Source organism: Thalassophryne amazonica, chromosome 12 (genome assembly GCF_902500255.1).
Source record: "Thalassophryne amazonica chromosome 12, fThaAma1.1, whole genome shotgun sequence".
In the NCBI taxonomy this organism is placed as follows: Eukaryota; Metazoa; Chordata; class Actinopteri; order Batrachoidiformes; family Batrachoididae; genus Thalassophryne; species Thalassophryne amazonica.
In genome coordinates, this window is record NC_047114.1 from 57,090,852 (window position 1) to 57,111,566 (window position 20,715).

Here is a 20,715-nt window from a genome sequence, read left to right on the forward strand (position 1 = left end):
TTTTGGCATTTAGAGTTCTAAAAAAAAAAAGTTAACACTTTCATTTTTAGCAGTTCTATAATTTCAGAAATGCAACAGAAATGACCACAAATCAGAATAAGTTGGGACATATGTAAAAACAAGGACAAAAAAAAAAAAAAAAAAAAATGTTGCACTATTTCACGTTTCATCACTCAGACCCACAGAAGCCATAAGTTCTTCCAGAGTTGTCTTTGTGGCTTCCCTCACTTGTCTCCTTCCAGTATTATCATTTAGTTTTTGAGAACTGCCTACCTGACACAGATTTACCATAAAGTACCACAGTTTGTATTTCTGAATGATCCATGTAAATAAAGTCTAAGAAATATTCTGTGACTTGGAAATGTTTGTGTTTTCATCCCCTGACATTTCTCGAGAAAACTGGCTCTAAAAACGAATTAACTCTTAAATTTAGAATAAACTGCCTTGTCCCAAAAGTGCAGTAAAAGATGCACAGTACATTCATATAAAAGCAGTGGATCATGAAAGAAAATGTTTATTTTCATACATTCAACACAAAATAAAGCATTCTTATCATGGGCTAAATTTACAAATACAATATTGATTGAATACATGAGCATGATGTGGTGGTTAATGCCACGCTGAGGCTCACCGTCGGAGGCTCTGAGCTTCCAGTTACCCGGGGCCACTACCTTGGACCAGGAGGACCAGTAACAAAATTGGTGCTACTGGTCCTGACCAGTAGGCTCAAAATATTTCTCTAACCCTGACCAGGTACATTTTGTGACAGGAAGAGTCAACAAAACTGCTTAGACATGTCAATCAAAAACATCTGTTATCATCATGATTAAACATGTACTGATACACAGTTGGAAATCATAAAAATGTGATCATTTAAACATACACTTGAATGTGATTGAACAGAATAAAAACATTTGCCAAACACCTCATCAACCTCAGTTTTGTTGAGGGACACTTTCAAAAGCTGTGTTGAAAAGATCAAAACAAAGGTCACATAACTGATGCTTTTTCCCCATCCATCCATTGTCTATACCTGCTTACTCCAGTTAAGAGTCACAGGGGGCTGGAGCCAATCCCCCCCACCACCACCACACCACCACCTTTTTTTCTTTTTCTTAAATCACACAGATGCATACTTGGTGAGCTGTGACTTAGCTGGTCATCACATGGTTAAGACCATCTTCCCGGCAGCTCCAGGACAATTCATAATGTCTTCATGGGCCTTGGCGGCCATTTCGAGGGGATATCTGGACCCAACAGCTGGACGCAGCCAACCGGCTTCCATCCCAGCATAGAGCTGCGCCGCACACACTTCCTTCTCCTCCTGAGTGAAGAGGAAAGAGGATACATAACAGAAGGTTTAGAGTAAATGTGGGCAACATGTTTAGAGCTTCTGACCCATTTGTATGAATTCAATCTGACAGTATCCACTTTGTATGTTGACTGAGAATCCCATCTGCCACTGCAATGAAGTACACACAAAGGACATGAATTCAAAACCCTTACTAAAGCCATGCCAACTGATAACATTTGGACTGGTTGCTTGTGCAAACAGACTGTCCTTTACGTGTGAAGGTAGACCACTTAAAGCCATAAAGTCAAGTGTGAGTGTGTACGATGTGTTCTCCTACTGGTCGGGCGAAGAAAAGAGCCACCCCGGTGACACTGCTCTCTTTAGACCATCATGTCTCTGGGTTGATCTGTATGGAGCCTCTGCAACCAACCACCTAAAGAGAAAAAACTAAGGCAGATGAGCCCACGTACCAAAATATACAAGAAGCTCCAATGACACACAGCTAAGGAAACACTTTCAAAGTTCTATTACTAATATGTAATCACATTTAGACTTCTGACATTGCCCCAAACATAAAGTATGAACATAGAAGGTGATTCTTTAACTACGGGCACTATTGGCCTTGTAAATGTAATTTCCACCACACCATTGCCTTACAATATAAAGTTCCCTCGGGCAACTGTTTGTTGTGTTTGGCGCTATATACATGTGCTCTGATGTTACTGTTTATCTCCATAGACACTACCCACACAGTCTTTCATACAAACTTTTTAAAGGGACATTGATTGTTGTGGTGGAAATTACAGCAATAGTGTGGGACAACTACATTTTGTTGTAACAGTTGTATGACATGAATACCCCAGTTATGTTTTGATTATTTTACTGATATTTTATTCAGAGATATTTTAAAACATTAGAAAAAACGTTTGTTTACTATTCATTTTTATCATTGAGATCATAAGTCTGGGTGTGGGACAAGCACAAAACGGCAATATTTGCATATAATGATGTTGAAAAAAGGTGAAAACTCATCATAGACTACTAGGACAAATTTCTTCAAACACTTTCATTGTAAAGATAACTATAAAAGTGTGAAATTTCCCCTTTTTCTTTTTTTCATAAAATATGATCAAGGGACATAAAAGTGCCCGTAGTCTAAGAATCACCCAGAAACAAAATGTAAAAGTGATAGAAATGGAAAATTTTAAAAAAAAAAGAGTTGAAGCATAAAGGATGACTATTAAAGCATTTTTAAAAATACTAGTGGCTGTGGGTGCTACCCCAAAAGCCTCCATGGCAATGAAATCCCTTGGTAGCAGATTTCTTTTGGTTTTAGCAAGACCTTTTAGCTTGTGATCTTGACCTCAAATTCATCCTGTAAGTTGGTGACCCAAGGCCTCTCTATTCCAGACCAATTGCACGAGCCAACTCGTCACCCAATGCTCGCCCACCTACCCAACCACCGAGTTGACAACAACACCCTTTCAGACTATTACAGGCTGAGAGGTTAATAAAAAAGTTTAATATGGTCACAATGTGGAGCTGCAATGAACTGTAACAGTAAAGTGATCTGCAGCAGCACAGTGTTGTACTACAGATGTGTAGTTCTACTGACCATAACACGTCCTCCATAGGCCAACATCTTCAGGTCTTTGCTGAGGTTGATATTGACAGCATCTCTATGATCACATCTACACCATGGCCCTCTGTGGCTTCCTGGAATAAACACACACTCAGTGTTACTACAGCCCCAAATCAGAAAAAGCTAGCATCCAAATCAAGAAAACCGCAGTGATTCTTACATTTACATACTTTAACTTATATTTCATTGCAGACACAATGAGCCCAAGATATTTCATGTTTTGTGTGGTCAACTTAATTTAATTTAATTAGCTTATAATGCGCCAAATCACAGCAAAAGCTGTCTCAAGGCACCTTACATAAAACAAGTCCACATAAAATTGAATAAATAATTAAAATGAATAAAAAATTCAATACATAAATAAAACCAGAAGTAAAAGAATAAAACAATAAAAATAAAAACTATCCATAAGAAAGAGATAAAAATAGGTTTTGAGTCTTGACTTAAAATGTCCACAGACATCAGACTGCCTCACGGTCGCAGGAAGACTGTTCCACAGGGTGGGTGCACGATACGAAAAGGCTCTTTGACCTGCTGACTTCTTCACCCTGGGAACACAGAGAAGTCCCGCATCCTGCGACCGCAAAGCCCGGGCCGGCATGTAGAGTTCCACCAGATCAACCAGATAAGATGGCGCCAGTCCATGAACAACCTTATAAGTCAATAACAAAACCTTAAAACCTGCTCTCACAGAGACAGGGAGCCAGTGCAAAGATGTCAAAATGGGTGTGATATGTTCAGACCTTCTACTACGTGTCAGAAGTCTGGCGGCAGCATTCTGAACCAGCTGAAGACCCCTAATGCTGGACTGTGGTACCCTGAAAATAGAACATTACAATAATCTAGTCTAGAAGAAACAAAAGCAGGAATCAGGGTCTCAGCATCAGCCATGGACAGGATGGGCGGATCCTCGCTATATTTCTCAGATGGAAAAAAAAAAAAAAAAAACTTCATTTCATTTGTTAATTTGCATCTATTCCCTACATTTTAAAGCCTGCAACACATTCAAAAAAACGTTGGGACGGGTTAATTTATTTAAAGCCAATGTTGTTGAGACAAGTCATGAGATGGACATATGAACAGTGAGGTACTGTATGGTAAATCTGTGTCAAGGAGGAAGGTTTCCAAATATGAGTGGCCAGACTGGAAGAAGATAAGGGGGAAAAAAAGCCAAGTCATGCATGACAGCTCTGAAACAATTATGACATTCTGTGTATGTGAGTGATGAACAGGGACTGGTGCAACATTTGCCTGTTGCATCTCCATTGAGAGTGTCATGCTGGAGTAGAGAAGGATCATAAAACAGAACATTTCAAATCCAGGACTGGGTTTCCCATCTGTCTTCTGGCAAACTGCAGTTGAACTTTTGCATGTTCATTGTGAGAAAATCATCCTCTATATCATCATGAAGCTGTATAATTGGTGAAGCAACAGGCAAAAGTTACATGATGGTATAGTTTCTCCAACCACAGAAGCCTATAACTCCTTCAGAGCTGTCTGAGTTTCTTGGTGGCTTCCCTCATTGGTTTCCTTGGCAAATCAATTTTTTAGAACTGCCTACTTGACACAGATTTACCATGCAGTTTGTATGTCTTAATGATTGATGTAAATGAAGTCCAAGACATATTCAGTGATTGGAAATGTTCATGTGTCCATCCCTTGATGTGTCTCAAGAAACCTGGCTGTAAAAGTGATGTTTTGATTCTGATAGAGAAAAAAAATTGCACTTGGGTGTTGCTTTTTTTATGTACTGCAGGTTGTAAATGCAGGAATGGATGTGTGTAATATGAATGAAGTTGCAACACAAAATGTGATTTATCTTTGGTTCATAATGTCTGCAATGAAACAAAAGTCAAATGAAATAGGACAACTGCTTTTTTTTAATGTGCATTTTCATACTGTCATTTGTGATTTGAAGTTGTACAACATGATCATCTCAGACATGGATAAACAAGATGCCCCTACAAATACACAAAGTCCATTTTGTTCCAACAGCTGCACCCATGAAAATTCAGTAAGGTATATCTTATATATTATATTCCAATTCTAAGGTGGAACTATGCTAGTATACTAAGGAATATTTAAATATCTAAAAAGGAAGAGTAAAATAGAAGAGTAGAAAAGAGTAGAGTAAAGCCACCTTAGGTACCTGGTCTTGAGAACCAGGGATGGGAGGGATGACTGATTAAATGATTGAACTGTATTTACCGGAAATAGTTTTGGTCTTCCTCTTTTGGTTCCGCTTCAAGGTTCGACTATCAAACCTAAGATTGAAATGGAACATACAGGTTCCGTCCTGGCCATGGAAAACTGACCAGCTCTTCACTCTCACAGGGATCCTGAAGGAGGCCTGGGAGTATGCCCATCCAGTCTACGTGTATTTTGTGGACTTGGAGAAGGTGTATGATCGGGTACCCGGGAGACACTGTGGGAGGTCCTGCGGGAGTATGGAGTGAGGGGGTCCCTTCTCAGGGCCATCCAATCCCTGTACACCAAAAGTGAGACCTCTGTTTGGGTCCTCGCAGTAGATTGGACTTGGTTCCGGTGGGGTTTGGCCTCCACCAGGGCTGCGCCTTGTCAGCAACCCTGTAATATTCATGGACGAGATATCGAGGCATAGTCAGGGGGAGAAGGGTCTTTAGATTGGTGGGCTCAGGGTCTCATCACTGCTTTTTGCAGATGATATGCTCCTGTTGGCTTAATCAGCCTGTGACCTCCAACACTCACTGGGTCGGTTCACAGGAGAGTGTGAAGCGCCTGCGATGGGAATCAGCACCTTAAATTCTGAGACCATGGTTCTCAGCAGGAAACCAATGGATTGCCTACTCCAGGTAGAGAATGCAGTCTTGCTCCAAGTGAAGGAGTTCAAGTACCTCGGGGTCTTGTTCACGAGTGAGTGAACAATGGAGCATGAGATTGGCTGGAGACTCGGCACAGCAGGGACTGTATTCCATTTGTTCTACCGTACTGGTGACAAAAAGGGAGCTGAGCCAAAAGGCGAAGCTCTCGACCTACTGGTCAATCTTCATTCCTACTCTCACCTATGGTCATGGGAGTTGGGTCATGACCAGAAGAACTAGATTGCAAGCACAAGCGGCCGAAATAGGTGTCTCCCTTAGAGATAGGGTGAGGAGTTCAGAGTAGAGCCGCTGCTCCTACATGTTGAAAGGAGCCAGCTAAGGTTTTTCGGGCATCTGGTAAGGATGCCCCCTGGACGCCTCCCTAGGGAGGTGTTCCAGGGACAGCCATCTGGGAGGAGACCCTGGGGAAGACCTAGAACTAGGTGGAGAGATTATATCTTAGGATCCCCTAGTCAGAGGTGGTCAATGTGGCCTGGGAAAGGGAAGTTTGAGGTCCCCCGCTGGAGCTGTTGCGCTCGCGGCCCGATCCTGGATAAGCGGTTAAAGATGAGTGAGTGAGTTTGGTCTTCTTGCAGGCTGTGTACCATGATTTTGTCTGTATATCCGTCTTCTCTGTGATTGAAGGCCATATGAGCTCCGCTGTTAAGAACCAGTTCCATACCCTCAGCTGTCCCTGCAGTTCCGAGGACTGTGAGACCCAGAGCCCGGGCCAACTGACATGCCGGCACACCCACCTAAACACATACAGACAGTTAAAATCTATGACTGGTTAAATCCTTCAAATTAATCCATGTTAGCCTCTTTTTCAGGTCATAACACATGCAGCCTTTTTTTTAAGACCATTATTTGAATTTTGAATAAAAGGCAAAACTGTCAAGTGAACGGTTAACTTGTACTTATGCGTGTTATGAGTTACATTTTGTCATGAATAAACAGTACACTGTGCAAACTTTGGAATACAACACCCTGTGAGATTTATGGACATGATATTCTTACATACTTATTATAATTAGATACAGTTCATCGCAATCTAAATCTTCTATTAAAAAAGTCACTATTGTGTAGTCAGTCTTCATATTCACAACTTTAAAGTGTCCGACTGCATTAACATATAACTGGTTAGTTTCAAGTGAGCTTCATACAGACTGATTCACAGTAGTGATGCTGCAGGAGGACATGACTGTTTCTGACACAGTCTGGGGGAACATGGGCTGTCAGTTATATTGCAAAAATGTCATTGCAGATTTTTTACTCCAATGGTACAAGTATTCCGAGTCACAGACATCGCTGAAGTTTCACAAGCATGCATTAAGACAGAAGCAACAGGGTCCTAGAGCTGGATTTTCATTATCCAAAGTTACTGGCATTATCAAACACCTTTGTACATCAACTTCACCTTCCATGAGCTCTTCCAAGGAATGTTCGACATCAAGGGCTGAGGGACAACCAAAGCTTTCCATAAGTTCAACACTTTCACCACATACATGGGTGATTCTTTAACTACGGGTACTATTGGCCTTGTAAATGTAATTTCCACCACACCATTGCCTTACAATATAAAGCGCCTTGGGGCAACTGTTTGTTGTGATTTGGCGCTATATACATGTGCTCTGATGTCACTGTTTATCTCCATAGAAACTACCCAAACAATCTTTCATACAAACTGTTTAAAGGGACATTACAGTGTTGTGGTGGAAATTACGGCAATAGTGTGGGACAACTACATTTTGTTTAAAAAAATCACAACAGTTGTATGACATTGAATACCCCAATTAGTTTTGATTATTTACTGATATTTATTCAGAGATATTTTAAAACATTACAAAAAACATTTCTTTACCATTCATTTTTATCATTGAAGATCAAAAGTCTGGGTGTGGGACAAGCACAAAACGACAATATTTGCATATAATAATGCTGAAAAAAGGTGAAAAAGTCATCATAGACTACTAGAACAAATTTCTTAACACACTTTCATTGTAGAGATAACTATAAAAGTGTGAAATTTCCACTTTTTTCTGTTTTTCATACAATATGATCAAAGGACATAATAAGTGCCGTAGTCTAAGAATCACCCACATATAGACCTCTGATGGATGAGTCCACAAGTCACTGACAGCCTGGATCAATCTGAGTTCAGTACAATTACAAGCTCATTCACTGAAACTCCTTACGCCACTTCCCAAATGCTGCAATCAAGGCATCCAATGATTTGAGAAAGATCACAGCATCTTCTGCAAATTCAAAGCCAGAGAACCCTTCCTCACAAAGGCACCTAAGCTGCTGGATTCCACAACCCTACCCAACACCCACTTCATGCAAGCATTCAACAGTGTTGGAGCCAGAAACACATTTCGGACAAATGTCAGAATTCACATGGAAGGAAGTCGGGAGACTCTGCCTCCACTGTGTACATCACTCAGAGGACCATCAACTTTTTGGGGGTCCTACCAATTTCCAAGGATGTCCCACAAAACAGCCTGGTCAACTGAATCAAAGACTTTGAAATCAACATGGGCTGCAAAGAAGCGCTGCCCGATGTTCACGCATGTGTTCAGTGAGTAATTCGCAGACAGATTAACTGACATGTACTTGCACTAAATGACATTAATATAAATGGGGTGGATATGTGCACATTACGCAGAGGATGACTGGAAGAGAAGAGACTAATTCAGCTTGTGTACGACCAGAGAGCTAAATGAGAGACAGACAAAGAAAAACGCACCCCTCCACTGGCTCCATGGATGAGGACCGTCTCTCCAGGCTTTGCGTGGCCTCTGCAATGGACAAAATAGTCCCATCACCTGGCTTGCCCAAAGGTAAATCTACAATATTTGTATATAATACTTTTCAGGTATACATGTATAGATTATAATAATGTCTGCTTCCTTCTGCTAACAAAGGAAGTACAGGTATGTAGTAACAGGAGTGAGGGGTCTTATGAATAAAAATTGGATTGGAAAAACTTATTAATCTCCAAGGGAAAATATATTTGCCAGCACATGGTTCATACAAACAATAATACAGACAAAATACTGAAAATAAATACACTAAAACATGATCTACAGTAATGGATCAGTACAACAACTAAAAGTGCATCATTTATATTATAATAGCCAAGTGGCCTCTGTGTGCATGTGTGGGTATATATGGCTTAGATCACAAAGAAACTGGGGAGAGCTGACATTTTGCCGTTTGGTATGCTTATGTATTTTGGGTCAAGGATGAACGCTGCGAAAAGTTGATAGGACAAGTATTTTTTGAGAAATTAGCGATTTTAGCAACCAGTAAACAATGGATGTTGTGCTGCAATGCACCATGGGGTTTTGGTGTTTGAAATGTTATTGTGGTTCATGTTAGTGTTATTGATTTTGGGTTTTTTTTGTAGTTTGATTGGTTTAGTCAGTTCAGTTAAGTGTCATGTTGCTGTTACCATGAGTGAAATTTATATTGCATTTGATGTCTTCTGCCACCCTCTGTGTCTAAAAATAGAAGCACCTGTTTGTGTTAGAATGCAGAAAAGACAAGAACCTCTCTGTCTGTGATCGATGTTACACACACATATGCATGCAAACCACGCATGAACCGAGGACAGCTGACATTTGGTATGCTTATGTATTTTGAGAAACTACAGCTATTACCTAATCTTACTAATTACATTCTGATCTAACACACCATTCCAGCAGGGGGTGGTAAATCATCTTTATATTAAAAGCGTGAGTGCATGATTTTATTTAGTAAGTTCAATGTAAGTACATAATATAAAAATACATGAATGACACAAGAAAGTGAAAACACTTATTTTCATTGTGGTCCATTTAAAAAATCAAATGACAAACATAGAAATAAGATCAAATCATAATGTGTATATGATAACAAGAACCTAAACATTTCATAAATAATTAAGACAGTAAATTAACATTAAAAAAGTTATGTAACGACAGGAAAATGTGGTTTAAGGTTCCAAAAACATTCAGAACTCCGCACACCATTCCAACTCATTATGGAAACTTGTACAATTTATTACCACCCTTGAAAAAAATGTCAGCTACCTATTTTATAAACACTATCCTTAGGAGCAGTACCGTAGCTTGGAAGGAGCTGATCGTGCAAGTCAATCAATCAATTTATTTATATAGCGCCAAATCACAACAAACAGTTGCCCCAAGGCGCTTATATTGTAAGGCAGGCCATACAATAATTACGCAAAAAACCCCAATGGTCAAAACGACCCCCTGTGAGCAAGCACTTGGCGACAGTGGGAAGGAAAAACTCCCTTTTAACAGGAAGAAACCTCCAGCAGAAACCAGGCTCAGGGAGGGGCAGTTTCTGCTGGGACTGGTTGGGGCTGAGGGAGAGAACCAGGAAAAAGACATGCTGTGGAGGGGAGCAGAGATCAATCACTAATGATTAAATGCAGAGTGGTGCATACAGAGCAAAAAGAGAAAGAAACACTCAGTGCATCACGGGAACCCCCCAGCAGTCTACGTCCATAGCAGCATAACTAAGGGATGGTTCAGGGTCACCTGATCCAGCATTTTGAATTAACTGAAGGCTTTTCAGGGAACTTTTAGGACAACCTGATAATAATGAATTACAATAGTCCAGCCTAGAGGAAATAAATGCATGAATTAGTTTTTCAGCATCACTCTGAGACAAGACCTTTCTAATTTTAGAGATATTGCGTAAATGCAAAAAGCAGTCCTACATATTTGTTTAATATGCGCTTTGAATGACAAGTCAACGTTTGAGACATTACGTGACGTTGCCTAGATAAACTCAACATAACTCTGCAATTGCGTCGCTTGCTATTGGTGCATTGTTGAGACCAGTTCTGCACATTCCTTCATATTTCTATATATTTCTTCAATGCCAAGGGATCCAGAGGAAGTGATGCATCCAGTACAGTCTCTGATGTTTGCCAGCAGAGGGCGGCAGGGGCCAATAGAGCAGTAACAGCGTAAAAGCAGAGGTGATGTAGTGGTAGCAACCACAACTCTTGCCGGTGTTGTAGCATGAATGAAGATTTGAAGCATGTTGAAATGTTTTCCGTGACCACTACGAACATCAGTGTTGCCTGATTGACACTGCCGTAGCTCCTGCCGGACCTCTGCACTGGTCAGCAGTAAAATCTGGGCTTATCATCAGAATGTGAATGGGCCATTACCAGTTTCCTTTCATCTGAGGGTAACAGTTTGGGTCTTATTTCAGAACTTGGCAAAGGGGTGACACATCCAACTAAACTGCACTTGTGTATACTTTTTTAAAATTTCTGATCTTGGAATCTGCAGTTGTTTATAAATGGCTGCAAGAGATCTTCACAAATAGTGTTAATAGATCTTCACTGAGTTGTTCTTTCCCATTGTTCTGAGAATTGGTCCAATGAGTGCTGTCAAACAAATAATTTTTATACTAGAAAAGAGAAACTATCAGTCATTATCACCAGCGAGGAGTTAATAGGCCTTGACCGTATCATGTTGTAAGACACTGCAGAACCTTCAGCACCACTTATCAAAAGGTTTAATTGAATGTATGTATATATTTGAGCCTGTATGTATAATTTTGACCCTGTGTAGATTAGAGAAGATCCAAAATAAATTGAAACTTGTGCACCCAATTCCTGTTTTTTTAAAGTCATTAATGATGTATGCTGTACAATCATTCCACCCTGGCAAACGAACAGTTCAAAGACAGCATTAAAAGCCCCAAATTACCATGACATTCATGCTCATGATGAGTGTGTGTATATAAAACTCCAATCACAACTGTCTGCAGCTGGGGAATTCAACATTCACTTCCCAAACATTTTTCATTTCAAGGTCGTGAGAAATCCTCACTCATATTGCAGAACCAAGCAGTTAGAACCATATTACAGAGGAGTTACAAAAAGAAAAAAATACTGAAGAAACTGCAAGTTTCAATAACCAAGTATTTAAAATCTGACCAATGTATGCCACTGTTTGCATCACAATTTTGTTCCCCCAATGGAGATTAGTTGAGAAGTCAACATTAGAAAGAAATGATTTCAAATGTGTGCAGCACAAGACAAATTACACATGTATTACTTGGATATGATGCATGCAGACAGTGTGCACAGTGGATATAAAACTTACATAATTAACAGCTTTTACCTGAGCCCATGTAGGAGTGTGACAAAAACTATGCATAATAAATTCAAATTTCTCAGTTTTTTCAAGAGATAACATTTACAGGTGTGCAGAAACAACTCGTATCTGTAGAAATAACTTTTGGATGTGCAAAAGTATGTAATAAGAACAGGATATTCAATAACGCAGACTGTTAACTACATTCAGATGTGAAGACAGTCTGCTCATCAGTTACCCTTCTACAAGGTGTCTTAAAGGCATACCGCCACTGAGCTTTTAAGATTAAATTCATTTAAAAAAAAAATTTCTTTGGCACCACTATAATTTTATTTATTAGCCTTTAAATAGGGGATTCATAATATGACATTGCCAATGATCAAAATTCATGCTGTCTGAAAAAATTACTACAACCCCTGGCAAAATGATGGAATCACCGGCCTCGGAGGATGTTCATTCAGTTGTTTAATTTTGTAGAAAAAAAGCAGATCACAGACATGACAAAACTAAAGTCATTTCAAATGGCAACTTTCTGGCTTTAAGAAACACTATAAGAAATCAGGAAAAAAAATTGTGGCAGTCAGTAACGGTTACTTTTTTAGACAAAGCAGAGGAAAAAAATATGGAATCACTCAATTCTGAGGAAAAAATTATGGAATCATGAAAAACAAAAGAACGCTCCAACACATCACTAGTATTTTGTTGCACCTCTGGCTTTTATAACAGTTTGCAGTCTCTGAGGCATGGACTTAATGAGTGACAAACAGTACTCTTCATCAATCTGGCTCCAACTTTCTCTGATTGCTGTTGCCAGATCAGCTTTGCAGGTTGGAGCCTTGTCATGGACCATTTTCTTCAACTTCCACCAAAGATTTTCAATTGGATTAAGATCCGGACTATTTGCAGGCCATGACATTGACCCTATGTGTCGTTTTGCAAGGAATGTTTTCACAGTTTTTGCTCTATGGCAAGATGCATTATCATCTTGAAAAATTATTTCATCATCCCCAAACATCCTTTCAATTGATGGGATAAGAAAAGTGTCCAAAATATCAACGTAAACTTGTGCATTTACTGATGATGTAATGACAGCCATCTCCCCAGTGCCTTTACCTGACATGCAGCCCCATATCATCAATGACTGTGGAAATTTACATGTTCTCTTCAGGCAGTCATCTTTATAAATCTCATTGAACGGCACCAAACAAAAGTTCCAGCATCATCACCTTGCCCAATGCAGATTCGAGATTCATCACTGAATATGACTTTCATCCAGTCATCCACAGTCCACGATTGCTTTTCCTTATCCCATTGTAACCTTGTTTTTTTCTGTTTAGGTGTTAATGATGGCTTTCGTTTAGCTTTTCTGTATGTAAATCCCATTTCCTTTAGGCGGTTTCTTACAGTTCGGGTCTCCTCCCATTCGTTCCTCATTTGTTTTGTTGTGCATTTTCGATTTTTGAGACATATTGCTTTAAGTTTTCTGTCTTGACGCTTTGATGTCTTCCTTGGTCTACCAGTATGTTTGCCTTTAACAACCTTCCCATATTGTTTGTATTTGGTTCAGAGTTTAGACACAGCTGACTGTGAACAACCAACATCTTTTGCAACATTGCGTGATGATTTACCCTCTTTTAAGAGTTTGATAATCCTCTCCTTTGTTTCAACTGACATCTCTCGTGTTGAAGCCATGATTCATGTCAGTCCACTTGGTGCAACAGCTCTCCAAGGTGTGATCACTCCTTTTTAGATGCAGACTAACGAGCAGATCTGATTTGATGCAGGTGTTAGTTTTGGGGATGAAAATTTACAGGGTGATTCCATAATTTATTCCTCAGAACTGAGTGAGTCCATATTTTTTTCCCTCTGCTTGGTCTAAAAAAGTAACCGTTACTGACTGCCACAATTTTTTTTTCTTGATTTCTATAGCGTTTCTTAAAGCCAGAAAGTTGCCATTTGAAATGAATTTAGTTTTGTGTCATGTCTGTGATCTGCTTTTTTTCTACAAAATTAAACAACTGAATGAACATCCTCTGAGGCCGGTGATTCCATAATTATTGCCAGGGGTTGTAAATAGATCCCCTGCAGGGAAAAATTGCAAAAGAACAAATGGCCTTGAAGAACTTACGGTAGCGACCCATATAGTCTAGCAACGTCACAGATCATATGAGGCCCTCCCCTGACTTGAATGAGGAATGCTGGGAAGCACATGGGGACAGCCAACCAGAGTACACAACGGCTGGTGATGTCACTGGTTGCTCTCTCGAACAAAACAACTCAAAATGGTGGAAAACGCTCCAAAACAGCTTTGTTTCTGTATAAATTCAATATGTTTCTCATATGTTTCATAAAAGTTAGCAAAAAAATAAACACTTCTAAACCTAACAATGTTATTTTTGAAACCAGATAACACATCTGAAGTGATTTAAAAGACATTTTACAGACGTTAGTGTGCAAAGGGCGTGCGCACGCCACACACGAGGTCAAAAGTAACTTCCGGTAATTTCAAAACCTCATGCATATGCACAACCTTTTGCAGAAAACAAAGAAAAGCAAATATTCATTATGGAATCCCCCCCCCCAGCTTAAATATGTTCCCTTCATTAAAATGAGCTGTATTTTGAAACATTTAAAAAATAACCCAACATTATAATGCTTAGATTTCAGCAGAAACAAAGTTTTGTAAGTTTTGTGAAATTTGAAAGGCTGTCTAGCTTTGAAGTTTTTGCATCCACAGAGCTGAATACATAAAAAAGTACAGCTGAAATCAAAGCTCATAACCACAGTCTTACTTTTGAACCAGCGCTCTGTACGCGGTGAAGTAAGGGATCCCTATAGCCGCTCCCTGAGTGAAGTCTAACACATCCGGCAGTGTGCGGACACAGTCTTCTGCTGCCACAGTGAACTCTGCATAAGCTCCAGACTCTGTGGCTGTGGTAAAAACACGATCACCTGTCTGGAAAACACAAGTGCACAAAACTTATTGTTGTCTCACCAACATGCATTTGCACTTCTAGGCAACTTGACAGCATTTGTACTAAGCATTGGTAAAATTAAAGCTTTACATTTTGCACAACAAGGAACACTGCAATTTATAATTTGTGAAAAAAGTTACAAAGCCAAAGCCTTTAACTGGCAAATCCCACAGCATGCTCTCATTGAATCTCTGAACAGGATGGCCTATCGTGAGGCCATCTAATGCCCAGCAGATGCAGTCAGTGGTTGGCATAAATATTATTGTCAGACCTTTATTGTGGTGACTCCCTCTCCAACAGCCTCCACCACTCCAGCCGCATCAGTGCCAGGTGTGTAAGGTAAGACAGGTTCACGACTGTACGCTCCACTACGGATGTACGTCTCCACAGGATTCACGCCACATGCATGCACCCGGATCAACACCTACACCAGAACACAAAGAGGACAACACATTGCAATCACCACAACCACAAGTCAGCCAACATCTGATATCAGTCAGGTACATAAGTACATACTATATCTCTCATGGTGGTTTGGAACAGAGAAGGAAGTTCTTTAAACAAAATTTTTCTTAAAAAAAAAAAAATTCTGTTACTAAACCGTGACGTTGTGATGGTGGTGCAACAGACAGAGCTGCACTGTGCAGTTTGTCCAGTCACATTTAGAGAAGTGCATAATTCCTTCAGTTTTCATGGATGTCTTCATGATTTCCCTCACAAAGCTCCTCAACTGTTTGCACTGAGGTTTTGATTTGGGTTTCATGAATCCATTCCTGGACTCAACAAAAGAAAACTGTAACAATGATTTTGTATAAAGAATCAGTCTAATTATTTATAGGCTCTGGAAACAGAGGGTCTGTGTACAAAAGTGGCTGCAATTCATAAATATTGAACATGGTATTTGTGTTCAACCGCATGAATAGGGGAGGTGATGGTCTAGTGGTTAAAGCATTGGCCTTTAGACCAAAGGAAGGTTCAAATCCCAGCCTGACTGGAAAATCATTAAGGGCTCTTGGGCAAGGTCCTTAATCCCCTAGTTGCTCCTGGTGTGGAGTGAGTACCTTGTATGGCAGCACCATCACATCGGGGTGAATGAGAGCCATTATTTGTAAAGCGCTTTGAGCATCTGATGCAGATGGAAAAGCGCTATCCTCCTGAGAACTGAGGGAAAACTTTATCTTTCACTGTTTTTGTCCACTATGGAGGACAAAATGGGTGGGCTGGGTCTCAGGAGCGAAGCAAAAGGTCAACACGACAAAACATTTTGAATGTTTCATTTGAATTTCCAAAAAAACTGTCAATGTCAAAATACTTCAAACATTAAAGGACCAGGCATTTTTAACATAATAGCCGCAAAACTTCCCACAATAATCTCAATGACTATTTACCGCGTTGAAGTTAGTCTTATGTTGGATATTCGACAGACATTCTCTCCGGTTTTCCCTCTTCTTTACTGTGGGTACACGTCCTCTTCGCTCCAGTTAAACCTCTTCTTTGCTCCAGCGACAGAGCGACTCTGAGCAAGCCACGCCAACATTTCAAGTGCGCCCGTATTGCAGACGTTACAGTAAACAAGCGGAGATAGTAGACAGCTACATCGAGTACCAACTTCCTGTTTTCAAAATAAAAAGGTGGGATATTGAAATCAGAGATAGTGTTTAAAGCTATTGAGAAGCTGTTGAGCGAAAATGTTAATGTTTACATTTAAAAATTAATTAAAAATATGAAACGATTTAAAATGCAAAAACAAAAACACCTTGTTTTTACATTTTAAATCTGTTCATATTAATAAAATTTTTATATGTAAATATTAGCATTTTAGCCCAATAGCTTCCAGGTCATGTGATTAATTGACTCAAAATCCATATGGAATCACAGTACTCCACTGGCTCAATGAGATACACCTCTTTTTTTTACATTTTAAATCTGTTCATATTTTTTAATTAATTTTTAGATGTAAATATTAGCATTTTAGCCCAATAGCTTCCAGGTCATGTGATTAATTGACTCAAAATCCATATGGAATCACAGTACTCCACTGACTCAATGAGATACACCTCTTTTTTTTACATTTTAAATCTGTTCATATTTTTTAATTAATTTTTATATGTAAATATTAGCATTTTAGCTCAATAGCTTTCAGGTCATGTGATTAATTGACTCAAAATCAGTGTGGAATCACTGTGCTCCACTGGCTGCATGAGATACACTTCTTGTTTTTACATTTTAAATCTGTTCAGAATCAGAATCACCTTTATTGTCATTGCACAGCAATCAACACGAAATTTGCTTGTGCATCCTCAAAAACAATGACCACCCTCAAACACACTCACCCATACACATACGAGGTCTGTCCGTAAAGTATAGGTCCTTTTTATTTTTTTCAAAATCTATATGGATTTCATTCATATGTTTTTACATCAGACATGCTTGAACCCTCGTGCGCATGCGTGAGTTTTTCCACGCCTGTCGGTGACGTCATTCGCCTGTGAGCACTCCTTGTGGGAGGAGTCGTCCAGCCCCTCGTCGGAATTCCTTTGTCTGAGAAGTTGCTGAGAGACTGGCGCTTTGTTTGATCAAAATTTTTTCTAAACCTGTGAGACACATCGAAGTGGACATGGTTCCAAAAATTAAGCTGGTTTTCAGTGAAAATTTTAACAGCTGATGAGAGATTTTGAGGTGATTCTGTCGCTTTAAGGACTTCCCACGGTGCGAGACGTCGCTCAGCGCTCTCAGGCGGCGTCATCAGCCTGTTTCAAGCTTAAAACCTCCACATTTCAGGCTCTATTGATCCAGGACGTCGTGAGAGAACAGAGAAGTTTCAGAAGAAGTCGGTTTCAGCATTTTATCCGGATATTCCACTGTTAAAGGAGATTTTTTTAATGAAAGACGTGCGGACGGGTCCGCGCGTCGGGACGCAGCCGACGCGGCGCGGCGGCACAGGAAAAACACCTCTGTGTTGATAACCATTTGTTAAAATCCAGTTGGCTTTTGATGGCTTTCAGTGGAGTGAGTATATGAGAAATTGTTTCAGCTGGAGATGTTCCAACTTGTCCTCAAGGCTTCCAACAGAGGTGTTTTTCCTGCGGCGGCTGCGAGCCGACGCTGCAATCCGCCCGCACGTCTTTCATTAAAAAAAAATCTCCTTTAACAGTGGAATATCCGGATAAAATGCTGAAACCGACTTCTTCTGAAACTTCTCTGTTCTCTCATGACGTCCTGGATCAATAGAGCCTGAAACGTGGAGGTTTTAAGCTTGAAACAGGCTGACGACGGCGGCTGAGAGCGCTGAGCGACGTCTCGCACCGTGAAAAGTCCTTAAAGCGACAGAATCACCTCAAAATCTCTCATCAGCTGTTAAAATTTTCACTGAAAACCATCTTAATTTTTCGAACCGTGTCCACTTCGATGTGTCTCACAGGTTTAGAAAAAATTTTGATCAAACAAAGCGCCAGTCTCTCAGCAACTTCTCAGACAAAGGAATTCCGACGAGGGGCTGGACGACTCCTCCCACAAGGAGTGCTCACAGGCGAATGACGTCACCGACAGGCGTGGAAAAAACTCACGCATGCGCACGAGGGTTCAAGCATGTCTGACGTAAAAACATATGAATGAAATCCATATAGTTTTTGAAAAAAATGAAAAGGACCTATACTTTACGGACAGACCTCGTACTTCAATAAATATTGAGAAAAAAAAAAACATCAGGAGATTGAGGGGGGCAAGCTCGGAGACAAGCATAACTCGTATTGCACTGATCCCACATTGTCATTATCCCATATTACACTTATCCCATGCTGCACATATCCCTCTAAAACATCAATTAACAGTAAAAATACCCAACTTAATAAAACACCTTAAATAGCATAAAAACAGTAATAAATATACCTATAATTAAAAACAATTATTGCACATGTCCGCCCTTATTTTAATTAGAATAATGCAATTGTTCCAACTGAAGCTTGGGCATGTCTGTTCAGTTCTGTAACAGCTCTAGGAAAGAAGCTGTTTTTCAGCCTTGTGGTGTGGGCTTCAAGGGCCAGATAGCGCCTGCCAGATGGAAGCAAAGAAAAAAGGTGGTGTGAGGGGTGTGTTCCGTCCTGCAGAATACTGCTTGCTCGGCGGAGGCAGAGACTCCTAAAAACATCATCCAATGAAGGCAGAGGGAGACCAATGACCTTTTCTGCTGTTCTTGTGACTCGTCTGATGGATTTCTTATTGTTTTCCAAGCAGTTTGCAAACCATGCTGTAATGCAATAGGTTAAAACACTCTCGATGGAGCAATGATAAAAGGCCTTGAGCAGCTCAGCTGACAGGTTGTTGACAGGTTGTTCATATTTTTTTATTAATTTTGTGTTAATATCATTTTCGCTCAATAGCTTCCAGGTCATGTGATCAATTGACTCAAAATCCATGTGGAATCACAGTACTCCGCTGGTTGCATGAGATACGCCTTTTGTTTTTGCATTTTAATTTGGTTTATATTTTTAAATGTAAACATTAACATTTTCGCTCCTCAATAGATTTAAACAGTATCTCTGGTTTGAAGATCACTTTTATTTTGAAAACAGGAAGTTGGTACTTGACGTAGCCTTCTATCGCCGCTTGTTTACTGTAACGTCTGCAATACGGGCGCACTTGAAATGTGGGAGTGGCTTGCTCAGAGTCGCTCTGTCGCCGGAGCAAAATGGTTTAACTGGAGCGAAGAGGACGTGTACCCGCAATAAAGAGGGAAAACCGGAGCGAATATCTGTCGAATATCCAACGTAAAACTAATTTCACTGCGGTTGACTATTTCATCAAATTGTGCAGACTTTAAACAATGCTATTCAAGATTTGTAAGGAATAACTGGAAAAAAAAAATGCTACAACTACTACTACTAAGAACAGTGGGCCTCTGCAAAAAAGAAAAAGAAATCCTCACGATCTGCAATTTTTTTTTTTTGTCCCATCCCGAAGTCCTACTACCTCTAGGTGCGCGTGCGCCAAACACTAAAACGCGACTTTTTTCTTTGCAGCAGCACTTTAACAAGGAAGTGCAATCTGACAGGGCAGCAAAAACGTTAGAACACACGAACACAAGCTGTGAATAGTTTTGCTGGACAAGACCTTAAAAAGCTTAACGTTAAGTTTTGTGTTTTATTCGATTCGTCCTGGTTTCTGTCCGGGTCCGCACCTGTTTGTGTCCCGGCTGCGGGACAGCCACGTCCGAGCAGAGCTTGAGGACAGACGGAGCTCCGAACTCACTCACTCTGATTGCCTTCATCAGTCTGCAGCCGGACATTTCTGCACACAAACACTGTTACACAACTTACAAAATAGATCTCACACACCGTCAGCAGCCACACCTTTTTTCTTTTTTTTCCGAGGGCGGATTTCTTCTTCTACTGTTAATATCTGCGTTCAGTGGAACATTAGCGCCTCTTACACTCTCACGAGCGCCACTATCTTCGCTTTATCTTTTTAACAAGTTACTCTTCGTTAAAAGGAGAACGTGAATGTTTCTCAATAATCTCGTTTTAAGGACAGATCATATGTACTTTTATTACGAAAGAACACGATGCACGCGCATACATGCAGCGCACAGAAGCGACATGATGAACCGGGAAAAAAAAACGGTCACGTGACTCGTGGTGCTATCTTGAGGCCAAAATAGCATTTACTGTTTAGCAGTCTGCATGTAAATCCAGCTATTTTATTTATTTATTCGCTGAAAATGGCAGTGTCGCAGACCGAAAAGCCCCCCACCCCCCCTCCAAAAAAAAACCCTCAAACTCAATCATGTAAATGTTTACAGTGTGCTTGAGCAATAACAGGTGAACTTGCTCATAAAGTTTAA

At 40.1% G+C, this 20,715-nt stretch overlaps 1 protein-coding gene across 1 annotated transcript; it reads right to left on the reverse strand.

Annotated features, from left to right (window-relative positions):
- Nucleotides 1–482: 482 nt before the first annotated feature.
- LOC117522454 (quinone oxidoreductase-like) lies at nucleotides 483–20,266 on the reverse strand. Its single transcript, XM_034183863.1, is given in 9 exon segments — nucleotides 483–1,324; nucleotides 1,632–1,727; nucleotides 2,910–2,965; nucleotides 2,968–3,010; nucleotides 6,382–6,531; nucleotides 8,523–8,574; nucleotides 14,694–14,857; nucleotides 15,148–15,300; nucleotides 20,053–20,266. Coding segments are annotated over 9 exon segments (984 nt in total). The 5' UTR covers nucleotides 20,161–20,266; the 3' UTR covers nucleotides 483–1,162.
- Nucleotides 20,267–20,715: the final 449 nt, after the last annotated feature.